We start from the raw sequence: 20,078 nt of genomic DNA on the forward strand, positions 1-20,078 counted from the left end.
TATCATCATACCTTCATGGCTCACCAACACTCCAGCTTTTCCAGCAAGTTCTTCAGTTGTTGCAAAACCATTTGCCATCTTCTGGCAAGCCATAGGAGGTGGTGTAGGAGGAAGAGAGGCAGGGGGTGTTGGAGGATTACTTAAGTTATTCTGCTGCAGGAGACCAAAAAATTTTAAATTATATGCTACGGAGCAAATATGCAATGACCTTGTAAAATCTAGTTCTGTGACTTTTTAGCACACGGAAGCAAGGCTACAGAAATGTAATCAAGAGGCATCTTCATTCCCAAATGTACACCAAAAAGAAAAATATACATACAAGGCGAGAAAGCTTTTAAAACAACTACTCATGACTTTGTCGGTGTATTATTACTCATTTGCTTACTTGACCCACTTTGAATACTTAGCTTTCAAATGAAAAGTCAAATACTGTTATGCAACTCTTCAAGTTTCACATTTGTAACAGCTATTGAAAAACAGCTTTAAAATGCAATCAAATGTGGTAAAAATTCTCTAAAATCCCTTTATCCAGTTCTCAGTAAGACAGTCCTCATTCTATGGAAAGGAATTTGTAGTCCTGACCCTGTAACTGCAGCTCGTGTCTCAGATACTAGAACCTGGATTGTCTAAGATGTCTAAGAGAAGTAAAAGGACCAACAGTAATACGAGAAGTAAATATACATATTAACAAATGCAGTTTCTTTGCAAACATCTCTTCTGGATTAAGATTTCTTGCCAATTTAGTATGGGTTTAGTCTCACAAAGGATGCTGGAATCTACTACTACCACTACACAAATCAAGTGCAAGGTGGAATTCCAAGTCTGCAAGGACAGAGGTTTCCTAAGAACAGTGACCTAAGACGGAAGCACAGCTTGCACTGAGATGAGTCCTAACTGAAAAACAGCTCACAAGAACAAAAAAAAAGGAACACAGAGAGAACTTTTTTAATATTAAAAGTCAGAAGAGAAGCCCTCAGGAAAACTGATGATACCCTCAAACACTTTGTAAAAATGAACTTTTTATGTAAGTCATATCTGAACTGAAGTGGTCTTATGATGCCATCACAAAACTTCGTTAGAAAAGTCACAAAAAGATAAACTTGATTTGGCTTTATACTATTTCCAATAGTCTAGGAATCTGTGCATATTGCAGTTAGTACCTACATCACTAAAACTTTTTAATGTCATTTTCAAGGTAAAAGCCTAATTCTATTTTTTCTTCCTGCAATTTACTATCAATTTGAGTAAGTTGTAAGAGTTAGTAAAGGTCATAAGGAAACATGTATATCTTCTATGATGGAAACATATAATGTGTATTTCTCATGATTTGTATGCTTCCCTATAGAGTCTCAAATGTTCAAGTTAGAAATTTTTCTCCAGGTAAAGCTTTAAGCTTTTAGCTAAACTACATTTTAGTGAGATTTGGAAGCTTAGATGTACATTAGATGCAAAAGACACCCAGAGACACAGCAATGGGACACCTGGCGATGCAACATACCTTGTAGATCAACTGAGAATAGTAGTCCGAAACCCCTTCAAGGGTAGCACTGCCAAAAGTTCCTAGAAGTCGATTCCCACTATTAAATTGGCCACTGCCATAAGGAAGAAAGTGCGCAAAGTTCACTCCAATGATTGGTTCCATTAGAGGGAGCAGAGAGAGCTGCTATTAAAAAACACATTTAAAAGTAATGTACATGATAAACAAAACTGTTTCTCAACTTCCTAAGACTTGAAGCAACTTAAACAAGATGTGAGAAAAACAAGACTTAAAACTTTCATGCATCAAAATGCTGGAGAGAGAAAGAGAAACTACAAAATCTCTTAAGCTATACTTCCCAGGAAGCTTCACTCCTGTTTGTCCTAAAGGGACACACCAGATGTCTCACAAGAAAAACACACTCCTTTCACTCTGCCTCTTTGCTTGGGAAGAACAAGATTCGTGCTGAGAGCAGGCACCACTGATGGCAATTAGGGACTACCTCTTCCTTTAGCAACAACACAAGGGTGCAAGAACAGAGTAGATGGGGAGGATCCTGTGGCTTCATTCCTTTGGATCCAGAGTCACAAGAAGTAGGGACAGAGTCTGTCCTGGTATGGAGGCTGCTCCTTTTAAACTTCTGTAAATCTGGACTACCATCTACCAACTCATTTATAGTATTATAAATTTCTGGTGTCAACAGGATAAGGCGCAATTTTGCTGAGAAATAGGAAGTCTATTATTAGGTTCTCTGTCCAGATGGACTTTGTCCCCTAACTTTCTAATCAAGAAATTAGTACAACAAAGATAAAGTTTCAGTTTTACAAGACTGAAGAAGCGCTCGCTCTTACTTCCTGTGAGTTTTAAAGGGGCTACTCTAAAAGACTTACCTGTTTCAAGTGGGTGAAGGAGTCAGAGTTGGGATACATCGGCTGTTTCTCCTCTTCATCCTTTTTCCTTTTCTTTGAGCGAGGTGCTGCTTTCTCTCCAGTTCTCTGAGTCCGTTTGTTTCGCTGTTTCTTGGTTTCACTTCCTCCATCCATTTTTGGCTGGTTGTTGCCACATCCAAAACCACCTTGCACATGAACCCCCAAAGTTTGCTAATACAATTGGAAAAGTTGAGAAATAAGTGAATATCACATGCTTGATTCTTATTTCATGCTAGAACAGGTCCATCCTGACTCTTTCCTATCAGGGTACCAAGGTTGAAAAGACATGCAGTACGAGACTCTTGATTATCTTCTGAAAATACTATCCTCCCTTTTCAGGCATTCTTTTCAAGCGCAGAAACCAATCAGCTGCAGGTTGAAGAAAGAATAGAGCTGCTAGGGATGAGCTTTACCCGGGAGCCATTGTACTTCTAGCACTGGAGCCTGGAGGCCCTGATTTCAGCTCCCCTGTGGAGGAGGCTATGTCTAGCAGGGATGTCTGTGCACATGGTTTTGGTGGTTTATTTTTGGTTCCCATAAGAATGAAAGCAGGCGAAATAGGACTGTTAAGTCAACTCACAGCTCTAGAACACCTCAGCCCATGCATTAGAGGCAAGAGAATAGCCATTTTCAGAAACTAATAAAAAGCCCACATTGTACCCTCAATTTAGCTCACAATCCCACATCTGACTTTAAATGTTCATGAACTTAAAGTCAGTAAGAGAGGAATAGATGACAAATGACATATCTTTTTTTTTTTTTTTACTTCTGTATTTATGGTCAAGAAGTGAGAGTAAGCTAGGCCCTGAAAAGACTTTAAAGGGCAGTGTTATACTAAAATACTATACTAAATACTAAAAATACAAGAACATTTTTCAGGTTTCATTTCTGAAGTTATTATCAATGTTTTACTAGATACAATTATAGCTTCTGAATCTACTATGTAGTCAATTCTGCACTGAATCTTTGGGGATTTTGAAAATTATATAGTTTCTAGTTACATGCTAAACTCACAGCATAGATGGCAGAAATGTATGTGAAAGGCAAAGACAGTAAAGATTTTAGCCCAACTAACCTTGTATCATAAAAGTTGCCAGACAATTTTTGGATGATCTTGGTTGCACTAAAATTTATAGACAAATTTCAACTTCATATAATTTTCACTGCTACAAGATACTACTCTTCTTTAAATTTTTTGAACCATTAAAAAGTGCAAAAACCATTCTTAGCTCACACAAAGAAGGAAGAGGGAGGCAGGCTCAGGCTTGCTTTTCCAAGATCAGGTCCCAGAGTAGTTGCACCCAGGGACTGATAAGCAGCATCACTGCTTAGGCCACACCTGAGACCTACTGAACAGATTTGGGAGGTGCCCCTAAATGAAGCTGGAACCTGCTCAGCAGGTGGGCACAGTTTCACAGCAGTGTCCCCAACTTCCTGTGCATATGAATCACTTGGGGTCTGGCTGTGCTACAAGCCCTACTTTCTGATCCTGATCTGTTCAGATCTTGATCTGGCAGGTCTCTAGATCCTGCATTCATCCCCCCACCCCCATTCTGCATTTCTTAAAACCCTCCCACCTGAGGCTACTGGGCCCCATGACTGCACTTTGAATAGGAAAAGCCTAAGAATCCTGCAATTGGCTTATAATGAGGCAGCTGAGTGAGTATGGGTCAAGGACTTTAACTGCTTTACAAATTCTACTTTTAATTCTTACTGGTATCCTAAAAGACACATGTAATTACAGTTCAAAGAGGACTTCATCATAGAAAAGCATAAAAGCTTAAAAATCTGCCACAGACAAAAAGTTAACCTTTGAATGTATCTCTTTTCAATTATTTCAATCTATGCCTACATACATTATTTAAAAAAACCCAAGAGAGCACAACCTGGTATTCTTCCATTTTGGTGTCGGCTGTCTCTCTATGCTAGTGGACACTCTTGTACAGCACACATTTCAGTGGTAAGAAGTTGAGATAAGTCTGTCCTCTGTGGAGCCTTGTGAGCAGTGCTGTGAGTGCATGGTATCAGTATGTATTCTGAACTGGCAGAGCTGAGGAAGAAACCTAGAGAACTAATTGTGGAACTGAGTTTTACAAGACAAAGATACTGGCCAGAAAAGGCAATAAGCGCAGGGAAAAACCACAGCATACAGCTGTGTGCGGAATGGTGAAAACAGAGACCCTCCGGGGGCTGCGAACTGTTCCCAATTTCTAGGACAAAAGCTGCTCTGCATAAAGCGGCCAGAGATTGGTCTGGATAGATGAGCGGTATGCTAGTGACAAGCATGACTGGAAAAGCAAAATACCCAAATTTACAAAAGTGATACAGATCTACTCGGGTCAAGGCTCTATCTCTACAGAATGAGCAGAGACAAGATTGTGTCAATCAATACCTGCAAAATGAGGCTTCCCAGATAATCTTAAAATTCCAAATCTGGTTAACTAAGTACACTACTCCTGTTCAATAAATATGAAATGAAAAAATTCCAGTCTGAGAAGCACCCTAAGGAAAGCTTTACAAAAGTACAAGCAATGGCTCTGAACCTTTTTAAAGATAAGCACACAGAAGTTAGCTAGCAGACCAATTCCCAGGATCCAGAAACCTATTTTTTTTGGTCTTTTTCATTTTTATCGGTACCAGGGATCGAACTCACGACTGCCTGCTTGCAAGGCAGGTGCTTATGCCGCTGAGCTAAATCCCCAGCCCCAGAAACCTATTTTTAAAACACCTTAATGAAGTTGGTTGAAATGATTTTGGGAGAAGGGAATTTTTGTGACAGTATACTCACAAGTAAGCTTTTCATACACATGAAAAAGTAAAAGACAAATCCAATGTTGACAATTTAAAATGAATAGACTATCCATACACAGAAAACTACCAAGATGAAGTATTATTTACATGTAAGGTTACCTTTTTTGTAACATTAAGTATCCACACTTTGAGAGATCCACATATTAACAGATTCCTAGTGGAGATGACTCCCTCAAGGGTATTAACAGGGGTGCAGAATGATCTTGTATATTTCAAAGAGATTAATGGAAATGCACATTTATTTTCAATAAAGGTAAATGCAACATTTACCTCCTCTGCTTTGGATAGATCAAAGCAGTGCGGTAACTTCTTAAAAGGCACACATTACATGTGAATTGCAGTAACATGTTTTTTTAAATCAGTAAACAAATTATTAATATGGTGTATGGATGTAAGTAGGAATATGGGCCTCATGGAGAAATAAGCAACAAAATAAAAATGCTTCCTTAGAGTAAAAAGAATGCAAAATAGTTTTAAACCAATGAAGTTGTTGGTATCAATCTGCTGTAAGTACAATTTAAAATGAAAAAAGGACCTTGAAGTTTCTATGATTTGCACTTACCATTCTTTCTTCTGGGTTCTGTTTCTCAGCTGTTTTACTATCCTTTGTGCAGTTGTCTTCTGAACAGAAACTGCCCTCAGATCTTTGATTTAAAAGGGAAGAGGACTTTTTATTTTTCAATAGGTGTTTCAAAAGTTCATTCCCTAAATCTGCTTTGGTGACAGGGGCCCCAACAGAATCAAGAGGACTCTGGACTGAGGAGACAGGACTGGCCTCAGATTTATCTTGAGCCTTGCAACCAGTCTGCTCCTCTGATTCAGTCTCCTCCTGACCCAGGCCTGACTCTGTCTCAGTGTTTTCCAGTTTTAGCTCTTCATTTTTGGCAGGCATTTCCATGGGGAGGGTTTTTGCCTCTGAATTTGCACAAGCCTCCTGATTTGGAGTTTCCAGGGATAAATCAGCACTGGGAAGTGTGTTCTCTAAGTCTGTACCAGGCTGGCCAGCTGGCTCCGCAGGCTCTGGCTCACTCTGTGGAGGAGGGTCATTGGGCGTGTTGACGGTAGGGGTGGAGGTAGTTTCTGAGATGCTTGGAGTCAGGGGAGCAGTTATATCTGAGTGGGGAGTTAATGGTGCTTTGGTGGATTCCACATCATCCTCTTTTTTCTTCTTTCTTGTTCTTTTCTTTTTCCCTTTTTCTTCTGGGATAATATCAGAATACAACTGAATGAGAGACTGGGATGATCCATAACTCTGTCCATGGGCTACTGCAAGGTCTTGGCCACATGGGAGACTGCTGTTAGCTACTGGTGATGTTGTTGGTAAAGCAGGTGCAAATGGAGGTCTTAAAGGAGACTGTTGGAAACTTGTCCCAGAAAGATTTCCATGTCCCTGTTTAGCAGAATGAAAGTTTGGGCTTCCACTAGGGACAGACGATGAATCAGGAATGAAGGAGGTAAGTGCTCCCTGCCTTCTGTCATTTGTTTGCATGAATGTTTGGGTGGGGGATGAATTAACAGATCCTTGTTGTACATTTTGCTGCTGTAAAACTAGGGCCATCTGTTGTTGGTGCTGTGGCGACTGCTGAAGGGGTCGTGGAGGCTGCATAAAATCACAAGGCCGATCAGATCCATAGAATGGAATCTGAGACACAGGAGTCCTGTTGCCCACCTCAGAGCCTATCAGACCATGCTGCTCCATTTCCATCCTCTGCTGCAGAGCTCGCTGCCTGTCGACTTCGTGCATCAGCTGGATGCGTTGTCTTTCTTGCTGTTCTCGTAAACGTTCCTTCCGTTCCCGTTCCTGGAAACTCTCACTAAAGGGGTTGTTGTCATCAAATTCTACTCGTGGTGGTGGACCACTCTGTGGATTTGCATTTGACACTGTCCCTGTGGTTGGTGTGCAAGCTTTTACGGGTAACTGAGCCATTGGGGGCTGAATCCTGGGAGGGTTGAGGGGGAGGTGAGCAGGAGCACTGGCAGACTGCCATCCAGGTAAACCAGGCATTCTAGCTGGGCTGTTGTGGCCAGAGAGGGCTGCTGTGTGCTGCTGGTGCTGCAGCTGCTGTGGCACCATTGGGAAGCTAGGCTGATTTATGGCAGGCGGAGTGGCACCTGGAAGGCGGGGCGGCTGGGGCTGGATGCCAGGCATTAAGAGAGGCGGGGCCATTGCACGCTGCTGCTGCTGCTGCTGCTGCTGCTGCTGCTGCTGCTGCTGCTGCTTGATTCGATAATCTTCAATCAACTCAGCATGCTCTTTCTGTTGTTTACGAATCTGAAACAATGACATTACTTGTTTATATACAACATAGTATCAACCCAAAAGTGTGGCTAATGCTTTCGGTGGAGGTTATACAGAAAGCAGTTTAGCTTTAGTACTGTAGAGGAAAAAATACTTTGAGGCAGTAGCAAAAATTACAAAAAAATGAGTTGATGAGTTTTAATTTTTAATTTTAAGGACTTAAAAAGAGTAAATGTAAAAACTCTTCATATGAAATACCAAAAACTCCCAAAACAATTTTCTCAAGAAACGTTCCTTCGTTCCTGTTCCTGGAAACTCTCACTAAAGGGGTTGTCACCAAATTTGACTTGTGGTGGTGGACCACTCTGTGGGTTTGCAGTTGACACATGGTTAGGGATGAGCAGACATATCACCTGACTGCAGAACGGCCCACCCATTTCACACAGTGGTGACAACACATCTTTCCACCCTTGTAGACCGGATTAAGCAAGACAGGGCGTGTGGTGTTTTTCCAGAGTGGTCACCACACGGGGACACTCTACTTTACTGAGCCAATCTACTCCGAACCTTCTGCCTCCCTTTTCCATTACATGGGGTTCCTTTTTAATTTAAAAATTCTAATTGACAAAGGCAAAGTGTAATATTTGATGCACAGCTCTATGAGCTTTCACACACACGGAAATCAGTGTAGTGACTACTGACAAGAAAGACAAGCATTACTATCACCCTTTGTGTCATTCTTTGTAGTCAAATCTTTCTCCTTCTAACCTTTGGCCTTCAATAATTTATTCTTCCTTATTAGCTGTCATCTCAAGACTGTGATGTAAACAGAATCCATATACAAACCTTTCAGGATTGGCTTCTTTTACTCAGCAAAATGTGCTTGGGATCCAAGTTATCTACACGTATCAATTGTTCTTTCATTCTTTCTGGCTGTATAGTACTCTCTGTACAGGTACACCACTTTCTTTTGTAGGGTGGGAGGTTGTTTTTGACATGGAGTCTTGCTATATTTTCTAGTGTGGGCCTACACTTATGGGCTCAAAAAAAAAATTCTTCCAATTTCAGCCTCCCCCGTGGCTGGGACTATAGTTCTAGTTTTCGATGACGAGGACTGAAATTGCTGTAAACATTCATGTACAGGTTTTACAGGAATCTAAGTTTTTCATTCACTTGAGTAATTCCTAGGAGTGTGCTCTGAACCCATTTTGAACACTGCTTTATTTTCAAGAGAACTTTAAAATGTTCTTTTTCAATATAATTATTTAGTTTGAACATTCTGAGAAACATCTGGTACTGTATACAGTGGATGGTAACAAAATGGTTGCACTTTTCAGGAATGAGTCCTTGATATAAGACATACTAACACATTGTATGGTCAAAATAGTAAGCAATCTTAGACAAGCCAGACTTTCAAATGGCTTGGCACCACAGACTTTGCAGCAATTTCTTAGTGTAGAGGAAATATGTGAATTTCTCCTACAATAGCAGGGTTGCTGAAGAATATGACTATTGTTCTCCTAAGTCAGGCTTATGAGACTCAATTCCTTTGGTGGCCTCCAGAAAGTTAAGTGCCTGATCACCACTTGGAAGACAACTGGAGTGTAACCTCTTCAGTCCTGCGAACAGCCCACTTCTGCATGCCACGTAATGCTGACCAAACTCTTGCGTCCTTAGGGAGTGACACACCAAACATCTCCTCAACTGCTGACTGCTTACACAGCCATCTCTTACCTGTTCTAGCTGTTTCTGAACCATGCTCTGCTGCTCAGTCACATGCTTAAGTTGCTCTGCATCTTCTTCTGGGAATTCTCGCCCTGCCTTCTTGGCAGTGCGCTGTTTAGCGGAAAGGGCCTTCTTGGATTTTCTGTGTGCACCAATCTGCTCTTCAAGATACTTCTGCTGCATCTGAAGAAGTTGCTGGGTCTCTTGAAGCCATTCTTCATACTGCTTGCGTTGTGAGTCATCTGAAGGGGAAAAAAATCAAAAATTCATCTGTGTTAATTTTCCAAATGGTCTGAGATTATTACAGAAATCCATTTTGTAACACAATACAATTTCACAATGATGTTTAATAGAAAATTTGAAAGCAAAATTCTAAACATCACATATATATAACTATAAAGAAGCACATTTTTTAAAAAAGTGTTAATTAAGAAAGCCAGGGAATACATACTTAAGACACTAGTTACCTTAACACTTATAAATACTAAAACTTCAATCTTTGAGAAGCAGAAGACTTTTCTAATGAAGTATTTTTATATCTACAGAACTATCAAATTCTCTAACCCACAAGCCAAAGTATATATTAAGTTATATGTGTACTTTATTATATCCACTTTACAGATTTTAAGGAGAGAAAATAAGGCCTATCTGGTCCAGAGCATGGATTGGGTAATCATTTCCCATGCTAATTTCCCTCAGTTTATAAGGCTTTCCCAATTTCTCACTAAAGAAAAACAAAAAGTAAAAAACGAAATGGAGGGAACCCAGAACATATTAGAAAGAATCAATTTGAAGTCTGGAAATCATAAGGCAAATCTGTAAATTGAAAGATTGGTAACTTTAATTAATTTTGTAATTTATATTTCTATAAACAAGGGGAGGGGACAGAATCCAATAAAATCTTTTCTACTTCTACGACTGCTACTACATCTCCCCAGCCGCATCTCGTCTCATACCAACTTCCCCTCTTTTTTTCCTAAGGGCACTTTACTCCACTGATGCCAAGTCCAAGAAAAAGTCTCTCATATAGTGAAAAATTCAGAGTATTCCTTTCTGACTCACTACAAGACAAAGAAATCAATAAATACAATCCTAGAAGGACATTAGCTGAAAATAACATCAATGATAACAGAATATTGTCATACATTAAGAATCCGATCAAAGCCAATGGGCACAATTAAGCCAGAAAAAGCCAGTTGGTTAGAAAAGTTTATTTATTTTAAATGCACATATGTATTCAAATTATAATCATAATTAATGCAGGGGAATTTCAAAAGGTTAGACTTTGGGTTTGTTCCTAAACCCAGAAGTTGCAGTACATGTTTGAACTTGAAATCTAATCTACTAAATTTGAAGGGCATTTTTCAAGAACAGGCTTTTTCACAAGTTTTCAGAAGTTCTGCTTCTGGTAGAATGAGACCTACCGCAAGGAAAGCCTTTCTGGTTTCTGGAACCAGGAGAGCAGAGGTGAGCAAAATGAAAGATAACGGTGAAAAAGTTAGCTAAACAGTCTGAAGATTTCAGAAAGGTTCAGTTTGGGGAGAACTTTAAATACTATCCTGAGCCAGCTTGGGACCCCTGAGGATAACCAGAAAGGACTCAGTGGCATATCCTGCACACTTGACCTTCACATCATGCTGCAAACCCAACTCCTTTTATTTCCCTTTGATTTTCCCATCTGGTGTCCTTGTCACCAAGATCGTCACAAGAGCAAAAAGTGGTCTGATTCTATAGATTGTAAAGTGCCCAATCTATAAACAAAAACAACTATAGTACTGAAGAGAATGGGGAAGATGAATTTTCTGTATTAAAGTACAGATCTCTAATTCTTCATGCAGAGCAAAAAGAAGCAATGACAATACATGCCTTCAAGAAAAGCTGCCTACCAGGGCAGTGACACTTGATGGGAGAGGGCACTCAGGCCTAAGGCAGCACTCCTAAACTAGCTACGAGTGCACAGAACAACACAAGTACAGCCAAATAGCAATCCCCAGAAAACAGGTAACTTATTAGATTTATACTTACTGACAAAGCCTGGACCAAAATTTGGAGGATTAGGCCTAGAAATCTGATGTGTTATACTGCCATCCTAAAATAAGTAAAATTTATAAACATGTTTAATTCCACACTCCAGTTAAGGGAGAAAAATAATTTTAAAAGAAGCAAAGCAAAAAAGAAATAGGAAAAAACTTTAATCAAATATTGACTTTATAAAGAGACTAAGTGAATTAGTGGATTGATAATCTAATTCATGACAATTCATTTCTATCTCTAAACTAGATTTTAGATGAAAAACATGTATGCTTGAGATAAAGAATTATTCATCTACAATAAGTCAAATCAAATACTGTTAACACTAACCTAGAGGTGAAGAGTTGTGAATCACACAATTCCTTGACAATCTCTTGTTAAAAATTATTTTGAAAAGCAGTTTACCACTTGTTACAAGTTCTGCTAGACATAACCTGCACCCAAGGTATCAATTACAATACTATCAGCCAGCAGGGCATGGTGGCACAGCCCTACAAATCCCAGCACTTGGGAGGCTGAGGCAACAGTACCGCTGATTGCTAGCCTGAGCCTGAACTACATAAGGAGACTTGGTCTCAAAAACAAACCAACAAACAAAAAACTAGTACACAGAATACACTGTGCAGTCTATGTAATACTGCAGCCACTGGTGCAATACCAGGCTAATCAGAAAACAGTGGTTGAAGAACTTGCCCAAAGTGGCATAGTACATTCACAGGAGAACTGGAATTTTTTAAAGAACACTATACGTTTCCCAGTGTGTCAAACGATGCCTCTCTTTAAGCATTATGTCTAAAGTTTAACTGGCAGAGTAAAAGAAAATTTCAAAAAAGATATATAGGAAGTAGCACTTTATTCTAGGAAGATATTTTTTAAAAAATCATTACAGAAATATATGAAAAGAGCATTTCTATTTTCCTAGACATCACTTAATACAAAGAATATAGCATATTAGCACTGCTTATAAATGGTGAATATTCAAAAAACTAAGTTATGCCAAATAATAAGCAGAATATGACTACACATATCTAAATAGTAACTATAGACATTATTTTCTATTGAGTCTGGCAGTTTAATGAATTAATTTCAAACTACAGAACATGAAATGTCTTTCTGGAGGATGGATGGATGGATGAATGAATGAATGAATGAATGAATAAAAGAAAGAAAGAAAAACCAGAAGCCTTAAGCATTTGGTTTCCTCCAAGTGACTTTCTACCTTTAAGTGCACAGGTCATTTTCAGGAATTATAGCCAATTTTTTTTTTGCACAGGTCATTTTCAGGAATTATAGCCAATTTTTTTTTAGCTTCAGTTTGCCTCCTGTTTATTTCATTTCATTTTCTGGTACTGGGGATCAAACTCATGACCACATGCTTGCAAGGCAAGCGCTTATGCTGCTGAGCTAAATCCCTGGCTCCTGCCCTTTGTTTAAAAAGCAGTAAAACATCTTTACTTCTGCTGCACTGACAGCATACTGTGGCAAGCTCCTGGGGCTGCTGTTCCTTCCTGTAAGGGGCCTCCCTACAAGACTGGTTGGTGGGAAACAGGACAGCATGCCCCAGGGTGACTGACAGGAGCAGTGTTACCTGAGTGACAGTCTGCGGCATGGGTGTCTGGCCTTCACTGTTCTGTGCTCCGGCTGTTGCTGGGCCCATGAAGGGGAATCTGTGAGATAAAAAAGCCCAGAGTATCAGATGGTGACCATGTACACAAAATGATTAGACACGAATGATTTTCTCTTCCAGCGAAGAGACTAGTAGTAGCAGTGGCAAGGCCCTCCTTATCAAGAGCAGTCTTTACAGCCCACTCTCCTTCCCAGCAGCCTTACCCCTCCTCCCTCCATGAAGTGCAGCCTTCATGCCTGCTGGCACACCATTCACCTGGGAGGACAGAGAGGTTCAGAGGGATTAAGTAATTCCCTCACAAGAACCAACGCAAGGCTATGAGGAGAAGTCACTTAAGCTAACTTGAGAGGCTGGATTCTTTACCTAGCTTTAAAGTGAAATACTTCAAGTCTCTAGGCTAAAAAACAATAGTGAGATTTAACTTTATTATATAAATTAAAGAAATCTGAAGCTTAGCTCTTTTAGTTCTAAAAGCAAAAGACGTAACTCAAGAAGTCACATACATCTTTATATATAATAATAAAGCAAAATCTAAATTGGTGACTGACCTAGCTGTATGGTTAAAACTACTTGCTAAGTTTTTAATATGTTTTGCTGTACATTTTTAATAATGTTTTGTGCTTTAACGTTTTTCTTATGCATGGTTATGAGTCATTTATTACCCTGCTGTTGCTATACCTCTGGTCTGGAACTGCTGTATTTCAATCCAGATGCTGCTCACTATCGGTCTCAGAAGGGACTATCACTACCTCTTCAATGACACACTCGGGGGCCCTCAAAGGACCGATACACCAGTATACATCTGACAGCAAGGTATATGCCCTACGAGTATCAGGTGCTGGGAGCCTTCTCTTGTGTCTTTACAAGATATGATAAAAATTATATTCATAGTATCTGCTGAGTACTGTCTAACATAAAGGTAGGCTTGTAAAAACTCACATTTATTAAAAAACTCAACATAATTAGGTTAAATTTAGGATTCATGCTTACTGCATAGACCAAGGTTCTCACATAATTTACCTAAGAATCATTCATGATGCTCCCTAAAAAATACAGATATGCAGGCACCATTCCTACATGTTTTGATTTAGTAAGTCTCTAATAGAGCTAAGAAATATGCATTTTAAAAAATGAACACACAATTCTACAATCTAAACTGAAGAAACACTTTCTTGTGGTTGATGTTCTTAGGAGTCATAAGTTCTTTAATTTCATAATTACTAGTACCTCTTATACCCTTCTTTAATGTGTTTTCCCCCTGCTTGGTGTGAAGACTTATAAATTCTCCACCTCCTACCATCCAGCTGTCACTTTATCTACTTCTATTAACTTTATTTTCTGATACAAAATCAGTTTGGGGAGAATCAGCCATGCTAGGACTTGGAGGACCAACCAAGAAATCAAGCCTGGGACCAGAGGTCTGGGCATCTCTTGGGAGGATGACAGGATGCAATTTAGCAAATATGAGGGATTTCCTTCTCTCTTGTCTTTGAAGGCCAATACTGTTTTCACTGTTTTGCTTTGTTTTATTCAATATTCTGTTTTGACTGGTTTTATAGTATTCTGTTTTTGGTTTGATTTTGTTACACCTGATGGAATAGACAACTATTGTGAAGATAACAAGATATACTATGGTAGCTACTGTTTTCCTGGTATTCTGCTCTGAAGTTCCGTACCAATTCTGCTGCACTGTCTTGATTTGTTCTGTCTTGTTTTGCTGGATTTTACAATCTTCAAAATAAAAAAATTTAAAAGCAAAAACAAAACTAAAAATCAGTTTGGGGATATTTTATTTTAGAAATGAATTCAGTTGCCTTAGTCACTTAATCTCTTAACAGTAACGATTCTTTTATTTTTGAACCAGGGATTAAATGCACGACCTTGACCTTGTGCTTACCAAGCAAGTGCTTGAGCCACCGAGCTAAATCCCCAGCCCAACATTTAACAATTCTGAAAAGAAAAGAAAAGAAAAGAAAAGAAAAGAAAAGAAAAGAAAAGAAAAGAAAAGAAAAGAATGCACTTACATGTCTACTCCTGATTGGAATACTTATATGCACTTACACGTTACTACCTTCTGATGGTGTTTTTTTTTTTTTTGTTTGTTTGTTTTTTTCCTTTTTATCAGTACTGGGGATCGAACTCACGACTGCCTGCTTGCAAGGCAGGCACTTATGCTGATGAGCTAAATCCCCAGCCCCTTCGATGGTGTTTTATTGAGCTTACTTTTACTTCATGAAAATTAACTCCTTACATGCGTGTCACACTTAACATTTGATTATATCTGATACCACAACCAATTTCACTTTCTATGTTTGGCTAGAATACAGGTCCTCATGTTTCTGTGAGCTCTAGGAGCGGTAATACACACACATGTCTGTACCCACAATGAACGTGCCCACCCACCTGCTCATCACCATGGGCGGCATGCCCAGGTTGTTCTGTGCCATCACTTTATTGATGCCTTTAAGGGCCACCATTTTGGCTTTCATGATAGGATCTGTAATTGCATCAAAATCTGAAGAGAAAACATATTTTAAAGTTACTTATCTCATCATACTTGGCTCATAGTACACTAGTGTATAGGTGGATCACAAATATAATTTCCTAACTTACATTTCATTATTCAATAATCATTACATGTACATTATTCTACTACATAAGGGAATTGTGAGATGGAAACAATCTTATCCTACATTTAATCTCAACAGTTCATAACTGAAGCAGGCTTTAATACTCAGTCTTGAAAAATTAAAATAAAAGGTCTCCCTTCCACTCAAATTTATGCAATGCTAATGGAAATAGTTTCTTCAGCAATGTAATGGCAGGAATGAGATTCTGTAGTTATTCCCAATACTTAGGAATTTCACTAAATTAGGTTTTTTTGTTTTTGTTTTTGTTTTTGCAGGAGAGTCCTTTTGAGACAGGGTCTCACTATGCAGTTCAGGCTGTCCTTAAGCTCACTTTGTAGCCCAGGCTGGTTCTGAACTTACAACATTCTTCCTGCCTCAGCCTCCCAAGTGCTGGCATACAGGTATGTGCCACCATACCTAGCTACCTAGCTCACGCATTAAGTGAAAAGTTACCAAAGTTTTGAGGTATAACCTCACAAAGGTACTGAGAAACCACCTTGGCATACAAGTGGGGAAAAAGATCAGTATGATAAAACTGGTAACATATAGAACATAACATTACTTCACTTGAAAGACAGCATTCCTCACAGGTGCCTTCTGTTAATTCCTATATTCAGAGGCATTGAGGAGTTGTGACTGCATAGCTTTAGTGGTTGCTTTTAAAATATAAGAGACTTGCATGGAAAAACATGCCAAATATTTGCTATACACAAAAAGACAGCAAGAAGTTTTACTTCAATAAAAATTTTCTTAAATTTATCTTTTCATGACTGAAAATAGAAACAAATCATTGCTAAAAGTAAAATGAAGGATCTATATTTCTATTAAATGATAGCAAATAATGGAATTGGATGAATTTTACAGCTTAGTTTTGAATCTCCTAATTTACCTAGAAGAAATCTAAAACTCAATGTAAAGTTCCAGGAGGAACAGAAATATCCTATCAGTGCACTATTCCAAAAATATGTTAAATAATGAACTGTTACAAGCACATCACATGTCACCATCAGGGTCATAGTACTCTGTTAGAGACCCAGGAAGGGAATTCCTACCAATATTGGGGAAGAATGGCTCTGATCGCTGACGAATCATGGCTTGCATCTGTCTTTGCTGCTGCTGTTCTTGCCTTTCTTGATCCAAAAGATCTTGTAGCAGCAGTGGCTGCTCTTCCAAAAGGAGAGGCCGTTCTCTATTCTGATGGCCTAATGTTTGAGGCATCATCAGCTGTTGGGATCCAGATATGGCACTGGAACCAGACTGACTTGTGACAGGGGCACACTGATTTGTAGGCTTTCCTTTCCCCAAACTGTGGTTAACTGTTGACTGTCCCTGAATGAATCCTGGATTTACCTGCACACCCTGAGAAAAAGTATGGTTTACCCTGGAGACTACTGTGACATTAGAATTCATGGCATTGTCCAAAACAGGGCCAGGTGGTGCCATTAAAGCAGAAGGCAAACTCGATACATGGTTGGATGGTGAGGCTGGCACAGTTGGTGGGGGAGATCCCAAGGACCTGTTGTCTGAACTGTCAGATTTTTCACTGGCAAGTAAGCTTGAGAGGACTGGAGTTGATCCAGTTATGTCACAAGAGTTCACTATATCTTGAGCAGCCAGTGGAGTGGATCCTTGAATGATACTTGCACTAGAATCATCAGTTTCTCTATTAGCTCTTTTCTCAAGTAGCTCTGGTTCACAAGGTGGCAAACAAGCCTTTTCCCCATCACTTAGGTCTGTGTGAGCAGAAGCCTGAGTGCAAGGAGGCTCAACATGATCTCCAATCTCATCACTTTTCTCATTTTTTTCAGTTTCACATTTGGCTTCTTCTTTAGAATCTGGAGACAGGACTTCTGTTTTTATCTCACTGACAATGTTGGATTTTTTCTGTGGCAAATGATTCTCAGACAGAACCACAATTTTGTCTTCTTGCTCTTTTTGGGGGGGTTCAACAGACACACACTGATTATCTAACTTATCATCAATTGGAACATTAAGGTCAAGTTCCTCATTAAACATACTTTTCTTGTCTCCCAGGTCAAGCTCTGGATCTGTGTATGCAATGATATCAAACTCTCCTGACCTTAAGAGGTCATCTAGGTTAGGATCATTGGTTTCTAAATTATCTAAAGTATCTAACTCATCTCCCTTGCCATCCTCTGTGTCTAAATTTAAATTTTCAAGATCTTCATCATCCAAATCTTTGACTTCAACCCCCTCAAGGTCTTTAACATCCAGGTCTTTCACAGAAGGGTCATCAGAGTCCAGCTTTTCTTCCAGACTATCAGAAGCCTGGCTGGTTATCTGTAAATTATCAGGTGCTGCTTCAGCAGACACAGATGTTGACAAAGGAGCCTCAGAAAATCCAGTACCTAAGGAATGACTCATATGCCTCATGACCACAGAAGATGCATGGAGAGGATGCCCTTGTTCTTGCTGAGATGGTACCTGTTCCAAATTTGGATGCATAGAGAGCTGACTAGGTAGACCCTGGTGAGGCCGTCTCATGGGTTCTGTGTGTTTTAGGCCCGGGAAGTCTGGCCGGGGAATGAAGTTTCCATGCCTTGGATGAGACGGTGCCTCTATAACATTGCCAGGAGTTGTAGGGAAGGGATGCTGTGGCCTTCCATCTGGGGCCCTGTGCCTCAGTTCAATAAATGCTTGGCCCAGTATGTTATGCTGCTGAACTGGCAGGCTCTGTGGTGGAAAGTGCTGAGGAAGTCCAACTGGATTGTTCATCTGTGAGTTATTTAAAGGTCTAGGCATTTCTACAGATACTGATCTTCTCAGGTGTGGAGGAATTCCAGATCCTTGTATTTGCTGAGGAGGTACAAGGAAGCGGTCCTGACCTGACATGGTACCATGACTACTTCCTGAAAATCCAAATCTAAAAACAAAAAGAGTAAATGGTTAAGTATTATGCTGAGTTTAAAATGAGGATGAGAAACATAAAATGAGTTTTAGACCACAAATAAAAAAAATATGGTTGCCAAATGTAAGGATTTAGGTAACGTGAGCAAAGAAAGTGCCTGTGGAATAGACTGCCTGGAAGTAGGAACAAAACTACTAGAGTTTTACAGTAAGGGCCTATTTCTTTTTTTCTGTACTTAGGAACTATGTATGGAGCAGGCTAATCTGGGGAGACTTATATGAAAAAGGGATACTGTAGGTCTCAATACATGAGAATATGAAGACATGAGTGTGGTATACGGGTATATTACTTGCTTGAAGGCAATGAGTGTTAGAACAGATGAAGGTTAAGTATCACCTATACAGATTAAATACACAAGTATATTGCTAGGAAGATGATGGTTTATGTATCTCATTCTCTAATTATGGGCAGCTTACAAAGAAATATGCAATTATACACTAATGCTGAAGAAAAAGAGAAAACTAGGGTAAGAATACAAGATACAGGCAATAAGATTAAAACACACACCTTATAAAGAGTATATTTTGAAGAACTTTCTCATTATAGGTACGGAAAGTTTGGCTTTGACCTTTGTACTAGCCACCTCATATAGGAAATATGGTCTTAAGACATTACTGCTAACTTTACAATACTGTTATCTTTACAATCGCATACTGACAATCTCCTTTCAATTTGGAATGCTTCACAAATACTTTATAAACTTAAAGAGTAGAATTTTGGGAGAAGTCAAGTCTTGTCATCACAAGAGGCTCTGTGTGTAGCTACATTTTGGAGAATGAGACGTGACTCACAGGATAAACTACATCATTGTGGTGGCAAGTAATACAGGAAACAATAACAAATAGTGTATGTTTACAGTACTTAGAGACAGAAAAAAAATCCATGACCTATCATTAGTAGAAAATAGCATCTCAGGAGGAGAAACAAGTATAAAAAAGTATCATCTCTTTCATTAATAGTAAGTTTATCAGTTGCTTTTTTTTAATCAGCAATTTAATGGGATTTCCTATGTTATCCTATGGGTGTACCACCAGTGGTTTAGAGCTACCCAGAGATGACGCTGACTCCTGGCAGGAAATGAAAAGGATTACCTAAATCCATGAGGTCTCATCCCCATACCAGCAACATCGGGAGGATAGGGACCACGCTGATCTTTGGGGAAAACAGCGTATCTAGGTCCAGGAAGGGGGACCATGGGCGATCGGATGTTCCCAGGATAGGGAGGAGGAGGTCGACTGAAGGCCTGGCTGATGCTCTCTGGCTGCCAATTCGGAAGGGGCACTGGGTGAGGCACTGCTGGTGTGTCCTGAGGCCCTTTTTCCTGGCGACTAGCAATCTTCTTCTGCTGCTGTTGCTGGAGAATGATTTCTCTTAGCTTCTGTCGCTACATGGGAAGAAATAAAAGTCACTAATTTCTGACTACCAGTAGCTTTTAAAATCCTAATGAGTTTATTACATGGTTACCAGTAATGTTTAAACTATCAAAACCTTTCAAAACTTGATAAAATACTTCTTACATTTAACACATTCACAATGACAGTTGGACTGCAATTCTTATCTCTCGCTTCTGGGCAGCTTTGAAACACTGATGGTACATGCATGACTGTCCTATAGGGCAAAACAGGAAATTTCATCAATCTGGGCGATGGAAAAGTCATGTATGTACCAACAGTGGTTCAC

General features: G+C 39.5%; 1 protein-coding gene across 21 annotated transcripts in view; it reads right to left on the reverse strand.

The window, feature by feature from the left end:
- Kmt2c (lysine methyltransferase 2C) overlaps nucleotides 1-20,078 on the reverse strand; it is a 239,306-nt gene that overhangs the window by 15,862 nt on the left and 203,366 nt on the right. For 15 of the 21 annotated variants that reach the window (XM_063250791.1, XM_063250781.1, XM_063250792.1 and 12 more), the window contains 10 exons: nucleotides 19,490-19,782; nucleotides 16,522-18,353; nucleotides 15,243-15,354; nucleotides 12,801-12,879; nucleotides 11,207-11,270; nucleotides 9,191-9,423; nucleotides 5,780-7,489; nucleotides 2,368-2,577; nucleotides 1,499-1,663; nucleotides 12-153 (listed from right to left, as the gene is read on the reverse strand). In XM_063250791.1, coding sequence (XP_063106861.1) covers nucleotides 12-153; nucleotides 1,499-1,663; nucleotides 2,368-2,577; nucleotides 5,780-7,489; nucleotides 9,191-9,423; nucleotides 11,207-11,270; nucleotides 12,801-12,879; nucleotides 15,243-15,354; nucleotides 16,522-18,353; nucleotides 19,490-19,782 — 4,840 coding nt within the window. The remainder of the gene's footprint in view (nucleotides 1-11; nucleotides 154-1,498; nucleotides 1,664-2,367; nucleotides 2,578-5,779; nucleotides 7,490-9,190; nucleotides 9,424-11,206; nucleotides 11,271-12,800; nucleotides 12,880-15,242; nucleotides 15,355-16,521; nucleotides 18,354-19,489; nucleotides 19,783-20,078) is intronic. The other 6 variants (XM_063250795.1, XM_063250793.1, XM_063250790.1 and 3 more) reach the window with 4 other exon arrangements.

This window comes from Cavia porcellus, unplaced genomic scaffold, assembly GCF_034190915.1.
Source record: "Cavia porcellus strain 051 isolate PalLab524CR breed Dunkin Hartley unplaced genomic scaffold, mCavPor4.1 scaffold_6, whole genome shotgun sequence".
NCBI classification, from domain to species: domain Eukaryota; kingdom Metazoa; phylum Chordata; class Mammalia; order Rodentia; family Caviidae; genus Cavia; species Cavia porcellus.